The following is a 20699-nucleotide window of genomic DNA, read 5'->3' as shown; positions in this document are numbered from 1 at the left end:
ACACCCTCTCAGTGTAGCACCTTTGAAATTTTTACATGTGTGTTATAGAGGAAAAACAGGCTTCCAGTTTGATGAGATTGGTAAAATCTCCGAATCACCTCAAGGAATGTTAAGTTTGTCTGTTTGTATTTTCCAAACGCTGAGAAAAATTATTTTGAGGCTTTTAGCCTTAATTAGTCTTCCCTAATAATCATCCCTGTAATCTGCATCAGCTAATTAGCCTCATGTGTAGTAATTTATTTCGTTAATTACTCCTGGTTCTCATTTTTCACACTTAGAGTACATGGCATTGCATATTTTTTTTAATTATTCTTTTTCTCCCTCATATTAAACAAACCATTATAGTCCTTTGAGTCAGTTGGAGCAAGACAGAAACGAGGAGGCTTTTTCCGAAGTTGGAGGTTCTGCTAGTAAATGCAACGTTACTAATTTTATGCTCCTCTGAGTTCATATGGAAGTCAAAGTGACTTGGCTTAAAAACTTGTCTTAAATGCCATCTTCTCATTTTTAGTATTTCTTACCATGCCAGCCCGTCGGGCAATCACTGTGTGAAATTGTCCATCAGACACCTTCTTAGTTGTGGTAAGCTTGTATGTGCCACTGCCAAGATTGTAGGAGAATCTCAGCCTCCCTTCTGCTATTTCCAGAGCCAGAAATTCTGCCCTGTCTCCAGTTTGGTTATCATAGTTATACAACATTAAAGCATTACTCTTTATAGTGGCAAACTTTATATAGATGTAATTATTGTTTGGATCCATACTGGGAAACTCCATATAGGACAATTCTTCAAATCCATAGCTGTTCAGTTCACAGTGATTCCCAAAAACACCTGCAAAATGAAAAGTAAAATCTGGTTACAGATAGTTTTTTCCTTCCTGTGCATTCTCCCCAAAACAAAGCACTGATATACTCGAGACATGGCTGTGACACACAGACTGTCTGTGAAACTTCTAATGTATGATTAAAAATGTGCAACCTGAACAGAAGACTCCAATTATCCACAGATGAATGTTGAAGCACATTTATTTAAACTTAAGAATTGAGTTATAAGTGACATCTATTGAAACACAAAGTACATTTCATTGAGTTCTATGGTTTCTTTAGAAAATAAAAAAAAAGTGAGTTTGACAGTTATGTTGGATAGGGTTGTTAATTATTATCAGGCATTCATTGATCCAGTTATGGAAATAAATTTGCAACTTGATCTTATTATTCTCTTTTCAGCTGTTATATGAACTGCTTCTCAATCAGTGGTCCATTACTTATGATACAAGCATATGTGTGACTAAAACATTATGCCTTGCTGTATTTTTATTGATTTGAATATTTTGGTGCATTCTACGTATTTCTTTTCAGATCTCTTGTCACATAATTTCCCGCAATTTTTTTTTACTGCAGTGGCAATGAGAAAAAAATTCAGACTTAATTTATGACTATTAGTTACATTTACAATGTACTATATAGGAAATGAATAAACTCTGAGGAAACATAAAACAAAGGAAATAGAATAAAGAAGTTATTCCACATGTTAGTAGAAAACCATATGTAGAGGTAGTTACAAGTGTGTATTGCGAACCACACTTGTGTGTGATGCTTTTCAGCAGCCTTAAAACATTTTAGATGACTTCTCAGGTTTATCTGGTTTTCAGTTAAACAGTTGCATTTACTTCCCTGCTTTTCTACACAAACAATGACAAACCTGCATTCAGAACCAATCTTGCTGCAATTATATCATGACACCTTAAAATATATGTATTGGTTTATGTCTTCATTGGGTTCATTCCACAAAACAAATTTGAGATAATTAAATTCTAATAATTTAATCATTTTGGCAGTACTATATGCTTTTCTGACTCTTGGAACAGTACTCTGGTTTTGAAACTCAGAACTTTATTAATATGCAATAAATGAAATGGGCAAGTACTGGTGTGGGCTAGCAAAACTGTTCTGGTTCAGCCAGGTTCTCTTAATCAAATCTACTAAATATGAAAGTGCCAACATCTAATGTGGTGCTCCTAAACTGCAGAAAAATGTGGGTGCCCTCCAATTCTTGCTTTACAAATATTTTGGCAAAATATTCATATTTCTTAGAAGAAAACCAAGTCCTCTCTGCTCAATATCATCCCAAAGTCCCTTTTTCCAGTTTAACATGATGACTTCCTTGCAATTTGATGCAAGAATACTGATGTTATTTACAGTGACCTCACTCCTCAGCTTTCCTAAAATCATTTGTTATTAGGCAGGAGACCCAAGCACTGCTCTGAGCCCTTGGTGTGGCCCTCCAGCAGCCACAGTGACCCCCCACACTGCCTCGTGCTCCATCTACTGCCATGCTGGCAGAAATATTGGCTTCTCCCTCTTGCAGCTGAGGAAAATAGAGAGCAGATGACCAAAACCTGCCCACAGATTGGGATCCATATAGACACCCACCAGGTTTACGCAGACAAAAATAGATATTTGAGAAATATTAATAGGGAAAGGGAAGACGGAGCAGAGGGGAGAAGTGTACTCACCAAAGGGACAGTGGCAGTAATAGCCCTCCACCCCGCTTTGGCAGGATCCACCATTGAAACAGGGGTTGCACTCACAGTAATTGACAGTGGAGTCACACGTCTTCCCTGCGATTAGGGAATAAGAGCAATTTCCAGGTCAGAGTATTCAGGTCGATAGGAAAGTCAGGCTGGTATTTAGGTAACGAGCTTATGAGCCAATGCTGAACGCACAGCCAGGAGGGAGGGTGCAGGAACCCACTGCGGCTGTGGGATAGAGAGAGAAACACAGGCACGATGCTGGGCTGCATTATGCATGGCCCAGAGAAATTAATTCTGCTTTTCAAGTGTCTCACTGTAATTATCTCTTATAGGTATTGGTGGTTTGGTTTTTAATTGGATTTTTTATTAACTGGTGTCTGTAAAAGAACATGAAATGAAAGGAGATGATGAACTAAAAAGAAAAAAAATGTTTTTTCCCCCCTATTGAATGCAATGTACTCATTATCGTGACAGAGACACAGACAGCCCTTGCTGGACCCTGTATCAACATGGCATGCTGAACACAGGCTGCTATTGTACATTATATGATTTTCTTATTTTTCCTCATCCATTACAACCTCCTTCCTGGCTCAGAGGGACACCAGTCCTCTGGAGCTAGAACAAGCTACCCTGGATACAGTCCTTTTCTAAGCAGACGTTGTCACATATGGTAAATATTATTCACCAGAGAATAAACTGAAATAACTTCAGTGATAATTCACTTCAACAAGGAAGGGAACCAGGAGAAAAAGTGAAGATTTTAACAGATGCTGAATACCGACAAGGGGATTCTTTGTACAAACCTTAAATTTTCTTTGCATGGAAACATTAACTATAGAAGTATTGCTCTTCACTTCTAAGTTTTCCACTGCTTAGCTTTTATCAGTTTTAGCAACACTTCACCTATACACCACGCCTGGAACCTGCCTTCCTTTCTTTTGCCAACAGTGCCTGCCTTTGCTGCCTGCTCAGCAAAAACATGGAAGTATCATGAAGTTTATCCCTCATGTTTCTCTGCAAAACCTGGCAAAATCAGCCACACTCTTCCAGACCTCTCCCTGAACTTCATCTAGGCTGGGATATATACACATGGCAATGCTAATACTGCCTTAATACTTCTTATTGTACTGATAATGAGCTATTGCATTCCTCACACCATAAAACCATAATATATATTTAAGTTAAAAGTACAACATGAGCTTGCACAAAGGGTGTCCATTCTTATATGTCACACACATAATTCTTACATCTCACATGACAACAATGCACAACATGTGGTCCTTAGGGATTGCTGGTCCCAAAGCTGTAGAGAATCAGGACTGTGCTATATTAACTCTGCTAGTTTTTTCAGAATGTCACAACTTTGGTCACCTAATTAAGATTGCCTCTTTTTATTCCCCTCCCTCTACTTTTCTGTTTAACCTAAAGAAGTTTGCAGGCAGTTCTTCCATGTGAGCAGAACTCCATGTGCAACTGCACGCAGGATGGAAACAGAGCGCTGGAGGATTTCTGTGGTTAATACATAACTTGTAGATTCATCATAAATCCAGGAAACATTTCCAGTGTCTGAATCTAATTATGCTTTAGGGGTATTTATTTATATTTTATTCTCTAATGGGCAAGACTGAAGGATGAGCTAACTTTTTATCTTACATTTTGCTATTTTCTTGGTTTCAATATTATAGTGCATAGTACAGATCGTTGACCTACTGAGGAGAACATGTAGCAAGAGTGAGGCAGAGATGCTCAAAATAGCTCACTGATGATTCTTAATTTACACAAAAATCAAGTGTAGCTAATAAGGCTTACTAATTTTTTTTTTGCAATCTAATCTACACTACTCTTCTTTTGCTCAGCTAACATTAAAGCTGGCATATTTGCCGAGCCAGCAACAGAATATGGATGTTTATTTTACCTGCACATATTTTAACCACTGAATAACAACATCTTCATATTTAATGATTTTTTGAATAATCCATGAAGCTAATAAAATTGTGTTTAGAATCATAGAAGTTTATTTTGGAAGGGACCTTTAAAGGTCCTCTAATCCAACTCCTCTGCAATGATCAGGGATATCTTTCAACTAGAGTTTGATTGCTCAAAGCCCCATCCAACTTGACCTTGAATGTTTCCAGGGATGAGGCATCTGTCAACTCTTTGGACAAACTGTGCCAGTATCTTACCAACCTCACTGTAAAAAGTGTATTCCTTATATTTAGTTGAAATCTCCCCTCTTCCAGTTTAAAGCCATTACCTCAATATTAGAAAAAAATATTGTGCTTACTGAGTAGAGATTTTATACAATTACTATCTATTTCGAAATTCTCTCTTGCACAGATAAAACAAATCATTCAAAGAACCTTACTGGATTGAAGAGGATAAGAAACTAAGAAACTGTTTGCCACTATGCACAAAAGCACCCTCGTCTGAGCCCAAGTGCTCCATTTTACTGCTTTCCAGAAAGATAATGTTGAAAGATTTGCGGTATTAATTTTTGTGTTAGAAAGATCTTTTTCTGAAGGCCATGAAAATTAGGGTAATGCTGGATAATTGATAACAGACAGCATTCAGCATTCATCACCTCAAGCTGATATCATCACATGCAGAGGCTTATGCAAAAATCTAACTTCCTGATAAATTTTTCCTTTTTAATAGAAAAATGTAACACGAACAGGTACCAGCTGAATGTTCTTGGGTTAGATTTCAGCTGATTTGAGAGGTTTAGGTTTTGTGGTTCTCTGTGTCCATCTTTTAAAGTGGTTGTTCTAATATTTTAATCTAGCATTTGAAACAATTTCACAAACCTACATTCCTTCATCTTAATAAGTCCTGGAAAACAGGAACCAAAGGGTTCAAAGGAAGGGCAGACAACTACTGTAAATCATAAAGAATATTCCCTCCAGAAAGTGATTATTTTAAAACCAAAACCTGATCATCATTAAGAGATGTAATTATAACAGACTGTTTAAACCCTAATGATGTTGCTCTGAGGTAATCAGCCTTTATAATCCTATTCACTGAAAAGTACATTACCTTTACAGTATGATGAAGTGAAATGCAGCTGACAAAACATAATAAATCAAGGAAAAGTAAGACTCTAAGTTTTCAGGTAGGCAATTATAAAGGTCTACATGCACTCTACTGTGAACAGAGAGTCTGTCTCAGAAAACACTAATTTCTACTTGTATGCAGCACCATGTAAATATTACTTTTATGCTGAGCATGCAAACTCAATTATAAGCCTGTATTTTGATTCCAAGAGAAGCAGCAAAGCTATGAACATGGTAAACTGAATTGGAAATGTACTATTTTGGATGTCTCTTTTTTTCTTTCTTTTTTATTTTTTGTTCTGAGGCACTTAAGGTTTGCATTCATAAAGAAACAAGCCTTTTTTTTTTACATTCACTACGACTATCTTTAATCATATATGAATCAGGATTAAACGCCCAAGCAGCTGTGTTCTCTTTCTGTTGGCAGTATAACGACATAATAGTCCCCGTGTCAAGTATTCTCAATCTGTATTTTGACATTTGTTTGCAGAACCTACTGAATATTACATTTGCAGAATTTAAAATATGCTTTTGTAGACATAAAATATGTAAATATACTGAATATTTCTTGTGATCTTATCTAATAAGTTCTACTGATATTCAACGCTGAAGACATCTTGGTTTTAATTACATACTTTGGTGCCATTTGTTTTCTGTCTTGATCAATTAATCTTCAAACACTTAAATAATTCTTGATTCTGCAACAGCCAACAGATTAAAAAAGATCTGACCCCCAGACAGAAACGTCTGCTTCAGTGGTAGTCTATTTAAAATTTATTTTTGTTGACAAGGAGTTTAAGAAAGCTCATATCAGATGCCACATTTAATTCATGGTGTGAAGGCAGTCAAACATTTTAAACTGTAAGAGTCTCTCATTACATTATCTTAGTTAAAACGTTCTTCTTTTCAAGCTTGTCACATGTAGAACTTGGTTTTTAGCTGACATGAGGGCTGAACATTAAGATATGAGCTTTAACACCAGAAAAAATAAGCTGGACGTTTCTTTAATGTTTCAAATTATAGGCTAGAGGCACATACTACAGCATGTTGCTAGAGCTAATGAAGTGTTTCGCTTCGTTGCAACAGCAAACATATGCCAAAGTAATCTTTAGTGCTAATGACCTAAAGACAGGATAGGTGCCCTAGAATTATTTGCCATGCTCCTGGCAAAATAATTTGATGTACTAGTCCAACATGAAATAAAATCCTGGATTGGTAACTTAATTAGAACTGCTTGTCAATTAATAGTAATTGCTCCTGACCTGAGGCTCAGTAGCACATTTGTGAGGTCCACACAAAAGGTCACATCAGTGTACTTTTGTATCAACAGGCCTTTCACACTGAGTATGCATCTACTGCTGTAGCCATGCTTTAAATGAAGTAGTTAAAACCCTTATTTTGATTAACTTTCTCCTTTGTAATAAAGGGTATCACATCTCCTGTCCTAATCTGGTTTAAGAAAAAGAAAATAAATAAAAAGAATAATCAACCTCCTGGTCATTCCATCGGTTACAAATGAGTTTTGGTATCAGTGGTGGCAAGACAATACCCACCCTACCATAAGGAGAGAAAAAGGTATCGAAAGCCTTACTTAATCTTTTCTGGTTAGATTTTTTTAATGACATCTGTAAAAATTGGTCATAATCAATGGCTGAAATTGTTCAAACCTTCCTTGACCATTCATGACAGAAGTAAATATCAACCTGCTTTTCTAGGGATAAAATACTGCTATGTTTGAAAGTGTAATAAACGTTAGAGAAAAAATACTCAGAAGAGGTGAGAATACTGCAGATATTTCTGTTGTTAATGAAAAAAAAAATTACAAAGGGACAAAATACGTAACAGAAATGCTTGACCATTTTGCCTGAATTCTGTTTTTTCCCTTCTTTCTCCGTTTTATCCTTCATCTGTTTTCTCTCTTGTATGACTGTAAGTACTTGGGGGCAGAGGCCAATTTTGTTGCTTGGCACACTCCTAGCAGACTTGAAATGCAGAACAATGACAAGAACAGAAAAATCATACTTACGCCTTGGAAATGTATTCTACATATTTAATAAATTAAAATAGCTCTTGTAAAATTCTTTCTGTTCTAATGCAAATCAGGTAAGTGAGATTTGCCTGAGGACGGAACTAAAATATAATGCTGTGAGCACCTGGTCTTCTGAGTTTTCATAACTACAAATAGCTCATTTTGCATGACATCTTCACCTATGGGGGTGCTTATATTCAGACAATCTCCAGCTAAAAAGGCAACTTTCTGCCCTCTTTACATCTCTTCTGGACTGTAAGATCTAGAAAAGTAAACGCATACCTGTATACCCAGTCTTACAAACGCAGTTGAAGCTTCCTGGGAAGTTCTGGCAGGCGGCACCGTTTTTGCATGGGTTGGCAAGGCACTCATTGACGTCCCTCTCACAGGCCATGCCAGTGAAGCCCTCGGGGCAACTGCATGAGAAGCCCCCCACCAAGTTGTGGCAAGTCCCGTCATTGTGGCAGGGGGAAGGGAGGCATTCGTCGATGTCCATCTCACACAGACTCCCGTCGTACCCTGGCATGCACCGGCACACAAAGGGCCGGAGGGGCTCATTGGCCACAATGATGACGGGGACACTCTCGTGGCTCTTCAGAGCTGGGCTCACCGCCAACCTCCTCTGGCAGCTCCCTCCATTCTGGCAGGGGCTTTGCAGGCACCAGTCGTGGTCCACAGCCTCAATTCGCACCCCGCTCTGGCGGAAGAGGACATCTTTGATGCTCTCGAAGAAGGTAGCCACACCGCTGGGATTCACATACTGGTTGTTGCCACGCTTGACAGCTGCCATCAGGAAGGTGTGGTTGCTCTCCTCATACAGCCCATAGAGTTGGATGGCAGTGCCCAGCCCTGTCAGCTGGGAGCTGGCTATGCGCAAGAAGTGGAGATAGTGATTGGTCAGGAAATCCCGCACACTGTGGGCTCTCAGGCGGAGGAGGATGCTGTTGTCAATGGTGGCATTGCTGAAGCCTCCGAAGAAAATTCGGACACTGCTGGTAACAGCACCATGCAGCCCATCATTGCTGAGGACAGCCAGGTCAAACGTGCCATCTGTGGACCTTGCCTGTGAGTGCAGCTCACAGGTACCCCCAGGAATGCTGAAAAGGCTGGTGACTCCTGAGGTGAGGGAGCACTGGAAGCTGTCTAGCACATCTGGATCTTGAGGCTTTACATTGCCTAAAATTCCACCTGGGAAGAGGTTGCCATAATAGTGAACAAAGATTTCTACTGTTCTGGGCTGAGATGGGTTGTCATTTTGGTCTATTACCTTGATCTGCACAGTTCCTGTGGAAGACATCTGAGGAACACCAGAGTCTCTTGTAATCACAGACAGGTAGAAATCACTGATTTGCTCTCTGTCAATCTCTCTAGTGGTTGTCAGCACACCAGTGGTGCTAAGGCTGAAGTAGCTGGTTGCAGGCCCAGTGCTGAGCAAGTAATAAGTAAAGGGACCTTGGTTTGGAGGGAGATCAGGATCTGACGACTGAAGTGTCATCACCAGAGTTCCCGCACGGTTATTCTCCATGACTTCTCCTTGGCTGGTGGACAAGGTAGGACCATTGTCATTGATGTCTTCCAAAGTTACCAATAAAGAGGCACTTCCTGTAGCAGATGGCATTCCCGAATCGATGGCTAGCACTGACAGGTTGTACACAGGCAACGTTTCTCGATCTAGCTCTGCAGTGACTGTCACCTGTCCTGTCTGCGGGTTGATGGAAAAGGCACTGTTGTCATTGCCAGACCCAATGAAATAGGAAAACCTGCTCCAGCTAGGGACAGAGTCTGAATCAAAGGCACTCACAAATGTGACGTGGGTGCCTGGCGGAACACCTTCACTGATTCGTATATTGTAGGTTGCCAAGGTGAAAACAGGAGGATCGTTGGCATCCAGTATAGTGATATTAACAGTTACTTCATCTATATCCGCACCACGAATGCTCCCCAAATTTTTTGCAAGGACTTTCAAAGAGATTCGTTCTTCTTTTTCTCTGTCAAGAGGTCCTGAAACGTAGATCTGACCACTTCTCTCATCTATCTGAAAGCCTTTCTTTCTGCTGCTGCCAAAGATAAGGTAGTGGACTTCTCCATCAGTTCCCATGTCACGATCACTTGCAAAAACTTCACCTACAACAGTACCTTTGGAGGCTGCCTCAGAAACTTCAAAATAATAAAGCTTAGACACAAACCGGGGCACATATTCATTTGTCCCTTCTAGCTGGATGTTGACACTAGCAAAGCTGCATCTTTCCTCATCTGGAACATTAAATGCCTTTACCGTTAAATGGTAACTTTGCTTTGTTTCATAATCTAAAAATCCCTGGGTGGTGATCGTTCCTGTATTGGGGTCAATGACAAAGAGGTCACTGTCTGAGGACTGAATAGCATATGCAATCACAGCGTTAGATCCAGAGTCGGCATCGGTGGCATTTAAACAAATAACAGTTGTCCCACTGGGGGCATTTTCTAACACATTGGGAAAGTAGTCCTCAGGGCTGAATGCTGGAGAATTATCATTCACATCAATGACATTAACAGTGACACTGCAGTAGCCTGTTCTGGACACCCATCCTCCATCCGTGGCAGTAACAACTAGCTCGTGCTTTTGGCATAGCTCAAAATCAAGTGGTTTTGCTAGTGTCAGTGTACCAGTAGTTGTATTAATAGCAAAGATGCCAGCCTCATTTCCAGAGGAAATATTGTATCTGATTAACCCGTTCATAGCTGCGTCTCTGTCTCGGGCTGAAACCATTCTGACCAGTGTTCCAACAGAGTGACTCTCTGGGATAGTAACACTCATGCGGCTTTGAGAAAATTCAGGTGTATGGTAATTTTCCTCTGTGACCACTATTTCAACAGCTACCTCGGATGAGAGTGGAGGATTACCTTTATCCTTTGCTTTCACTTTAAACAGAAAGTTTTTGTTCAAATCGGCCATTAGTGAAGATGACACAGAAATCCAGCCTGTACTCCTGTCCAGTTGGAATTTATTGGTTTTGCTCTCATCAGAGATAAAGTACTCCACTTCAGAATTCAAGCCAAAGTCTTTGTCATCCGCTGCGGTAACTTTAATTAAGTTTGTGCCAACCCTCACATTCTTTGTAACAGGAGTGAAGTATTTCTGAGCGAGGAACAGTGGTGCGTTGTCGTTGCTGTCTACGATGTTAATGGTGACGGTTGTCTCGCTTATTAATGGAGGACTGCCTCGGTCTGAAGAAGTAACAATGAAGCTGTGCCTATTAATGTTGACATTGCTTGAACCGCTGGAGTTTTGGTACCTTAAATACTGCTTGTTGAAAATTTCCCCTGTGGTTGCATTAATTCGGAAGAACTCAGACTGGGATTTTATGAAGTAGAAGACTTGGCCATTAGACCCTTCATCAGGATCGGTGGCTGAAACCTGGGTGACCTTCAACCCAACCCCAGGAAGCTCGGGACACTCTAGGTAATAGGATGGCTTTGTAAATCTTGGGGTATTGTCGTTAACATCTGTGACAAATATGGTGACGTCCGTGCCCACTGTCCACCCAGAGTCGTGTGCAGAGACCCTGATTCTGTAGCGGTCTGTGTCCTCCCTGTTCAGTGGTCTGCTGATGGTGATATCCCCGGTGCTGGGATTTATGGTAAATGGGAGACTTGTATCCCTGATGGAGTACCTGCTGACTGCGTTCACCCCAATATCTTCATCCGATGTTGTGACTCGGGTTACCGTAAAGCCCAGAGGTGCATTTTCAGGCACAGAAGCACTGAATATCTGGGAAAACCTTGGAGCATTGTCATTTTCATCTAAAATATTAATGATAACTTTGACAGTCGTGCTCTGGAGTGGGGTGCCTTTATCTGAAGCTTTTATGGTTAGTGTGTATCTAGACAACCTCTCCCGGTCTAAGGGCCTGACACTTCTGATCTCACCAGTGGCTCGATTGATACTGAAGCTATTTTCTGTATTGCCATCAATTATTTCATAATTCAGCTGTCCATTTAGCCCACTATCTCTGTCGACAGCAGCCACCGTCAGAATCTTCCGTGGAGACAGGTTCTCCACTATTTCTGCAATGAAGGGATCTTGCTCAAACTCTGGTGCATTATCATTAATGTCTATAACCATCACTTCCAGTTTCTTATATGAGGAAAAGGGAGGAAAGCCCGTATCTCTGGCCTCGATCCAAATCACATATTTCTGTATGGCTTCAAAATCCAAAGCTTGCCCAACAGATAGCTGTCCTGTCACTTGGTCAACCAGGAAGGTGCTGCCCAGGTTACCACTGGCAATGTAGTAAGACAACGAGCCTCCTCTGGCTGATGATCCAGAGATGGTGGTGACAAGTGTACCAACTGCTTGGTTTTCAGGAAAAGTGAAAGTCTCCTGATCAGCCTGAACGCGAGGGAATTCTGCTCTGTTTACAAACCTCACGGTGACAGTTGTAGAGTCTGCCTTGGGGTACCGGCCGCTGTCCCTTACATGCACAGAAATGGTGACTTCGGACTCTCCTGCCAGCGGGTTCACAGCCAGGATGGCCCCCCTTGCTGGGTCGATGTGGAATTTCTCGGAGTTTTTCCCCACAAGAGAATAGTGGAGCTCGGCGTTGGAGCCAGCATCTGCATCAGTGACGGTCACAGCAAACACGAATGAGCCTGAAATGGAGAACAAAGTTAGAGCAGTTCTTTAAGTCAATGCACTGATTGCAGGAAACGTGATGCCAGCTTCTCACTCGGAAGCACATCCTGAAGCAATATGCACTTCCTTACACTGCTCTGAAGATGAACTGCTCTATTCATAAGATGCTAAGTTCAACAAGGGGTTAGGTGAGTTTGCGAGCCTGCAAGACGTGCACACAGCCAAAAATGTCAATGCATGTGCAGATGTCACTGGCTGCACATACATCTGCACTTTTTGATAGTCTGGCATCCTGTTTCTAGAACATTCACATTATGAAAGCCAGAAATCTAACCAGACTGATTATTTTTTTTTTAATTGCTTGTAGTTTATTTATGCACATAATAAAAAAAAACCCTGTAATTCCATGACTAGTAAGGTTACGCAAGTGAACAGGCAGCACCCATGGTCATTTACCCTACACACCCACATGCCCTCGCAGCTCCTTCTCTTCGTATTCCCTAGATGATGCTCTATTGTCCCCAGCAGCTTGCTCCTCCTGATTTTGTAAGAGTGTTCTGAGGACAGTAACTAAGGGGACTGCATTTTTAAAAGCAAGCTGGTACTCTGAGATAGGGGTAAAATTGCATAGAAACACAAAAGTATTTGTACTAGTGCAATAACCTGAATATACTACATTTTAGGTCTTTCAAATTTATTCTTCACAATGAGCTCAAATAAACAGGTACCATTTGCATTAACCTTTATACGTGCCAATCTTCAAGGAGAATCCAGGGTGTTCTTTCACACTAGACTTTACAGATCTAATGCACAAAACATCTTTCCAAGTTGACACTGTCCAACCAATTTGCAGAACACTCTATTGATGTTTTACTGGTACTGAAATTCAGAAAGTACCCACTTGTATATAAAAATCATGTTGTTTTCAGCATCTTAAGGCAAATCATTTACAGGCAGGAATGAATATGACAGCGTCCCCTTAAAACTATACTTCATGTCACTATTTGTCATGTGCAATAATTTGTACTCCAGAGGGAGGAATATTTATGCAAGAACAGTATTCAAACCCTTGTGAGAAATGGGACAGGAAAAAAAAAAAAGATTCTTGCTTCAGTTAAGCAAATTATATCATTAATTATTATTATTACTAGTTCCCCTTTTTAAACTTGATTAAAAAATAACAAGGAAATTAAGATTTTTCTCTCAAAACATACACTGTGACTGGAATAAATGCAAACGTCTTGATCAAGTTATGAAGGTTTGTTCTTTATTTTTGAAAAGCTATTTCAGATGCTACACTGGTCTGCAATAAAGTTGTGGGTCTTTTTTCTTTTTTAAATAGATGCCATGCTTGCTAGTAACATCATTGTCAACAGCCTTTCAAAATAATGTGAAAAGATATTAACATTTCCTTTTAAATGAAAGTGAACTATCAACTGAGGAGTTGCAAATAAAAAACTGCATGCATCCCTAGGATTTTGTTAAGTTAAAAACATAGCTCAGGTTTTCTATATGTTGCTGGTTGTAAAGGGTTTCATACAGAAAGCATCCAAAAAGATCAGAAAACATCGGTTAAACCTATGTGTATTCCTTATTAGACACATTTAAAGAAATATGCCCAAAAGAACCACACAAAGGCACTGTGCCTTAGTCAGAATACACAAAGATTCACCAAGGCAATAATACAATAATTTCATAATGCTGTTCTGGAAACAGGGAAGAAATGTAAACAAATTCACTCTTCCATAAAAAGGAGAAGATTTGCAGTTGTTTAAAATTTAGAGAGAAAACCCAAGACATGGAAACAAGCCTTTATTTTTGTTCTTTTAAAGGAAAATCTGATTTGTAAACCATTTGTCTTGGAATCCTCTCTATAGGCTTCATATATCCATGTATGTGTATGCATGTGAAAACACTCAGCGTCACCATCTTCCACAGCCAACCACTCTGACTGTGGTTTTGTGAATCTATAGTAATACAGTCATCATATTATAAAATCACTTTACTGTTTTGAGATAGGCCATGGTATTAGTCCATTTTAATCTTGGGGGAAAATATCTAAAAATAGAAGAATATTTCTCCATCCTCATGCAAATACACATATTCGCCTTTCTTTTCCCTTGCAATGCCAATTCTTGAAACAGAATATACTAGTATTTGGGACTTACCAATTTCTAATGTATTTAATGATCAGGCTTGATAAAACAAACTGAATCAGAAACTAATTACTGAATTTAGTGAAGTCACTTGAATTTGGGTGCAGGTTCCACAAAAGGAAGGTTGTTGCTTGGCTTTACTTTTATTTTACTTTACTTCACCACTTGGCTGGTGAAGTAAAGAGAGGCAACATAATCAGCATTTGACACGGCCAGTTTGGAGGAAGTTGACATAATTCTCTTCAAGAATTGCTCAGGGTGGAAAAAGAACATCTACATTCAGGAGACTTTCAGAGTTAAAAAAGAAGACATTGCCTTACTAACCCTGTCAAAATAATTGAATCCCATGTTTGAGTCCATGCTCACTTACACTATGTTTTCTTTATATAAATGCAGGAAAATATTTGAATTTGGATGGAAGGAACAGACTAAAAAAAACCACATTGCTGAACTGCAGGTCACATATTGATCCTTGCCATTATTCAGTCCCATACAACATGAAGATAACAAACCATGGAAAACAGCTATAGAGGAACATCTGATAAACATTTCTTGTAGCACAGCTTTACATTTCATTAAGATATTCATGCAATTTGAAACATCCCAAGTATTGCCAGGGTTACCTGAAGTGGTAGGTGAAGGGACATGGGTGACGTAGGGATGGTGATGAAATTTGGGCGGGTTGTCATTCACATCAGCAACAGAGACAAGCACACTGGTGGAACTGGAGAGAGCCCTGGGGAAGCCCCTGTCACTTGCCACCACTACCAAAGTGTAGTTCTCCCTCGCCTCTCGATCAAGGAGAGCACTGGTGATGATTTGTCCTGTTGATGGGTTGATTGTGAATTGCGAATTGCCACCAGTAAGCCTATAGCTGTTTGAAAGAAAAAGCAAGGAAGAAAAATTCAATTAGTATTTCATAGGCAGTCTGCTGCCTTAAGATTATAACAATTTTCGGTATTCTTCAGACACCATAATGGTGGGTATCAACATGAGGATTTTCCTCTGACTGTCCATCTGTCTTCATTTTTTTTTTTTTTTATTCTATATTTCAAGACCTGTCGTAAATGACATTTCTGGGGATTTCCAAGTGTAGCTGCTTAACACAGATAGATTTCTAATAAATAAGGAGCAGACTGAGCCTTTGTTCCTTTGGTGAGGCAGTCAGACACACTATCAAAATAGCCTGCTGGAGGCATCCTCTAGTACTGATTTCCCTGAGCTAATCTACTAAGTTTTATTCCAAAAGGCTGGCATACCTCTTAACTAAATCTGCAGAATATAATAAGAAAAAATACTTTATTCTGAAATAAAAGGATGGTGAATTTACAAAATAAGATGAGGATTTATAATACATATTGTATTCTGCTACTAAGAGGTTTTATAATGTATATTGTTTCCTCACACTGACTCTTGCTATTCAAGATTTCAATGTTAATTCATGGGAATTCACAGCAAATTAGTAACTACAGATCTATGTTAGTAGAGACTAATTGGGACCAGACTTTAACCCTTGATTGGTGTATATGTATGCACACACATTTGCATGTGTGTGCAGAAATGTGATTTGGTAAGAACTAACTCTGTGCTTACTGCAATGCATTTTACAGGCTATCTCTGCCTTACTAGCTCAGAGAATTTATCCTTTCTCTTTGAATGTTTACCCAGCTTATGTTCATGGATATCCATGTTATATCCATGAATATGTCCTGTTATATCCACAGAATGGATCTCAAAGCTATGGGTAGCCCTAGGCTGTGTTTTACAAGGTAATTGGTTAATATTACGTTTTTTATTAATTCAGACTATGGATTTTTTACAAAGCAAATGAAACAAAAACTGGCTAAAACAAACAATTCCCCTATTTAATATTATAATCCTGAGAAAAAACAACAGAGTTGTGATTAGCATTGCTTCTTCAGAGGAGCCTGGTCCAGCATTGTAGCAGCTTTTTTGAGGTATGCGATTCTATAAAAGATTCAGAAGAAAATGGCTTTTATGAAGGAGAGCAATATTCCTATGTTCACCTTCTTAAAATCAGAGCAGGTTATGACAGAAATAACAACACAGGCCAGAAGCTTTACCTAGAGGACTGATAGCCAGCCTGTGTAATAAGCTGTGGCAACTTCCCCTGTTCAATCATTAATCTCTACAGAATGCTATAAGCATAGTTTAATTACTTAATTATGTTGTAATATCATGGCCATACGTAATTATTCTTGAGACATAGCAATGTGCATTCAGGGTGGAAAAAATATGCACAAAGCCTAAAGCACCACTTAAATCTCCCTAAATACCAGCAGCATGGGCAAATTTCATCTGTGATTTGTGATGTTTTAACCCTGCGTGAAGCACTGCAGAAGACAGAGGCTTTCTCTTCTTTCACATATACAGAACAGCTGAAGCTTCAGCACTGGGAAGATGCTATGAAATCTTTTTACAAAAAAACCAAAGCAAATAAAAAAAGCCCAATGAAAAAATAAATATCCCAACCAACTACTCCCTCCCAGAATAACGACAAGCGACATTTTCTGTAGGATAGTCTGAGTTATACATGAGTCCAACTGTATGCAAACCAACTGGACAATGTATGTGTGTCTCAGCATAGTTACATACTACTTTTGGAAACCAAAGACTTGAGTCTGAAACAGGCTCTAATGAGACTGAAAAGGAGTTCTGAGTACTCGACACCTCTGACAAGATCATCTTATATGTTCTGGTCCCTCTGGCTTTTCCCAGACTTGTAATACCACTCATATTTTAAGATTTGTATTACTCTACATGCTGAATCTGGACAAATTCTGTCCAAGAGAAACAAAGTATGTTCCTGAGTCTAAAAAGTGTAAAACAAAACCTGAAAACAATTTTGAATAGCTACTTACAAAGGAAAAAAAAAATTTTTATCAACTGTTTTACTATGAAGCACTGAGTGAATGACAAAGACTAATAGCAGAGATATTAAAGTTATTCAACCACACTAAAGAAATCTGAGAGCACCCTGATAATATCTGATTACGGGATGCAATCATTACAGTCATTTATGCTTTGTATGGAATTCTTTTTTCTCAGAAGCTTGCCAGAAATAGTTTCTTAGAGTAAGAGTGAATAGAATTAAAAGCTTCATTGTTTCACAATTTAATAAATGGTAAATTTGGATGCTTTTCAAATATTTACAGATGCCAAAACATCAAGTTTCTATTTTTGGCCTGTAGTTAGTTGGAAAGAGAACATTAAAGTATTTTACATACACTTGCTTTGCCATAACATGGTTCTGTTTTATTTTACTTTCTTTTTTTAAAAAAGTGACAATCCTATTAACATTCTTAGGCAGTTTGAACAATGAACTGAAGTGAACCAACAGAGGTAAATAAAGAAGCTACTTTTATATCCTGTTTTGTAAGTTTGGAATTGGAGAGACAGGTGCTTGCAGTCACAATAGTTCAATGTGATGAGATTACCTATGTGTCCTTCCAATTAATAACTATACAAATCTGCTTTGTGTTCACAATGTATCAGTCTTCAGTGGATAATCTTCAGCTTGCCACTGCCACTCAACATCTTCATTACCATTGTTTGAGAAACTGGAAATGGACAGTGTTCAGCCTAGTGCCCAGTTAAGCTGCATTGACTGTGCTCAGCAAACCGTTTGGCATTTAAAGCAAAAATGCCAAAACATAACTTCACTGGTTGTCTAAATGGGATAAACTTTATGCCTTGCCTTGTGAAATTTTCATTCTAAACTGAAGACATTAACTGACTACAAATTTACCCAAAGAACATGTTGGCTTTCAGTGAAAATTGATTGCTACATGAAAAGATGTGAATGCAGCAGCACAGCAGGTAGTGTTTTCTGTTGACTGTTCAGTAGTCTGTGGCATCTCCCATAACGTGTATTAGCAGGTTGGCTCAGACAGTTTATTATAAATACATCCAACTCTGCAGAAGCAGTCATCTAAACTACAGTTAGGCTTGAAAGTCCACTTAAGGCTCAAAATAAAATACTAAAGCCTTTCCCCAGACATATGTATGCTATCACAAAATTGATACTATGCACCAGTTTGGATATTTTCATGCAAAAAACAGATACTGACTTTTAGATTTGCCTAGCTTAAAAGCAAAAAATGTAAAAATGACTAGATCTGAACAATACCTTCTGTACTTTTTTTAGACTGAGTGGTTTCACTTGAACTTAAGTTAAAAAAAAAAAAAAAAAAAAATTAAACTCTGCCCCAAAGTCAATTTTTGTAGCAAAGTCATTGATCATATTTCAAAAGTACATCTTCCTCTTCCCCACCGATCCCTTCCTGAAAGCTCCTTCAACTAATTTTTAAGATGTCTGTCAGCCTCCAAGAACAACAGTTTCTAGGTTCTTCAGAAATACATTTTAAAATACTTGTATTATATCTGTTAACTTTATCCTTCATCACAAGGCCTCAGCTCTAAAAGCTATGCTAAAGAGAATGCAAAAGCCTTTCCAAAGGCTACACAGGCTGATGGCATCAGTAATAAGGATCATTCACAGCCTATATCCTATTTCTTTATGCAGAGAAGGTATACAGAAAGACTGCAAGTTGAAGTGCTTAATCTATTTATGATATTATTGGAGTTTCAGGGTTTCTCAGCTTTTGTATTTTTTAAATTTGTCTACCTCTACACTTATTGAGAAATATAAATCTAGCCCAATACATTCAGGTGCAAATTAAACTCATTCGCTTTTACTTAGTGAAAAAACGAAACAACACTGCAACTCTACTTGTCCTTAATATAATTCTAAAAGCCTACAAACAATTGAAAAAAAAAAAAAAGCCAGGTAAGCCAAAATGATTTAGCTACACATATACAGCCGTACATTTGTGTTTTACAGCTTTATGGCATGGTGGTGATGGACACTGGGGGAAAAAAGAATCTACAGGCAAGGTATGAGGCAGTATTTACACACAGCAAATGACCTACCTAATGACAGCATTTGTAGAAGCATCAGCATCTGAGGAGTTTACGAGCAAAATATCTGTCCCTGTAGGAGCATCCTCAGGAACAGTGGCAGAATACATGTTAAAGGCAAATGTGGGGACATTGTCATTGACATCATCCACTGTGACAGCAATGGTTCCAGTGCCAGTGAGGGCAGGAGAGCCTGCAGGAAAAGTGGGATACAAAATGCTAGAGGTTACAAATACCACCATGCTAATCCGAGGTCTGCCGTCCCTCATTTAAAGCCTCACACTTGAGCATGTCACAGTTCACAGGGCAAGAAAGGCAATTCAACACACAGAACAGGGCAGATTTGTTTCAAAGGCATCTCAAAATACAAGTTGTGAAAGAAAAAAAAAAAGCTAAAAAGAAGTTGTTATTTTTCTTGCTCCATCTAATTCCAGAAATATTTTGTAATACTAGCTCAGTGGAAAAAAGATGGTCTTGGAACTGCTCAGAAGCCTTCCTGTAACAATTAGGACCAATTTGAACATGTGGTTGTCTTTCCTGTTTCTCTGAGAGAAGACATTCAAAGGTGGCACACTGACAGCTGTGAAGACTCCAGCCCTCAATTTATTTATCCACAGAACAAATAGAGTGGAAACAGCAGCAAACCCAAGTTTTCCACATGGCTTTTCCAGTGCTGATTGCACCCATGACCTGGGGAGACCTTCTCTGACTGGGTAAGAAGGTTGCAGAGTCTCCAGCCCTATTTTGATTCAATTTCTCCATAGAAACAACCATCTATAGCAGCAAATAATGCTTGCTCAGATAGGATACTGGCTTACAGGAAATCAGATTGAACTTATTTAACCTATGGCTTTCATCCTCCTTTTTATTCTAATACTTAACTCTGAGGAGCAGAAAGGAGTGAGAAATAGCATGTTTATTCATGTGCAACCTCTCAGTATTTATTCCCTTAAGCTTTTCCTTTGTCAAATCCAAAAATAAAAGACAATGGAAGAGTTTTACAAGTTAATATTAGTTTCACCAGTCTATGATACTTATTTTCAGGCAAGAATCAGCAAGACATCTTCTGCTAACCAAATTCATCCCTGAAAAAAGGGGGATCATTTCTTTCTGTGAAAATAAAACAAAAAGGAGGAGTGGAGCATAAAACACCTGAGTTATGTCCCCTTTAACTCAAAACAGATGATGACCATGCCTGTTTCACCCAAGATTGTGTCACTTTCCCCTTCAATCTCAAACAGATACAACGAAATTCAACATTTGCTGGATTGGGAAAAAAAGTGACGATAATGAAGTGCTCAGGGACAGAGATTGGTTCAAGTCCTTGCTGCAAGCAAGCACACTACATGGAGCTGTCATTTGATGGAACACAGTCAG

At 39.0% G+C, this 20699-nt stretch overlaps 1 protein-coding gene across 1 annotated transcript in view; it reads right to left on the bottom strand.

Moving 5' to 3' along the window:
- FAT4 (FAT atypical cadherin 4) overlaps positions 1-20699 on the bottom strand; it is a gene marked incomplete at its 5' end in the record, with an annotated part of 147638 nt that overhangs the window by 19401 nt on the left and 107538 nt on the right. Inside the window, 5 exons of the mRNA XM_080638907.1 lie at positions 522-829; positions 2514-2618; positions 7893-12242; positions 15005-15255; positions 19335-19515. Coding sequence (XP_080495033.1) covers positions 522-829; positions 2514-2618; positions 7893-12242; positions 15005-15255; positions 19335-19515 — 5195 coding nt within the window. The remainder of the gene's footprint in view (positions 1-521; positions 830-2513; positions 2619-7892; positions 12243-15004; positions 15256-19334; positions 19516-20699) is intronic.

This window comes from Psittacula echo (genome assembly GCF_963264785.1).
Source record: "Psittacula echo genome assembly, chromosome: 1".
Classification (NCBI taxonomy): domain Eukaryota; kingdom Metazoa; phylum Chordata; class Aves; order Psittaciformes; family Psittacidae; genus Psittacula; species Psittacula echo.
The sequence above is the reverse complement of the archived record's forward strand: the minus strand, read 5'-3'. Positions and strand labels throughout refer to the sequence as shown.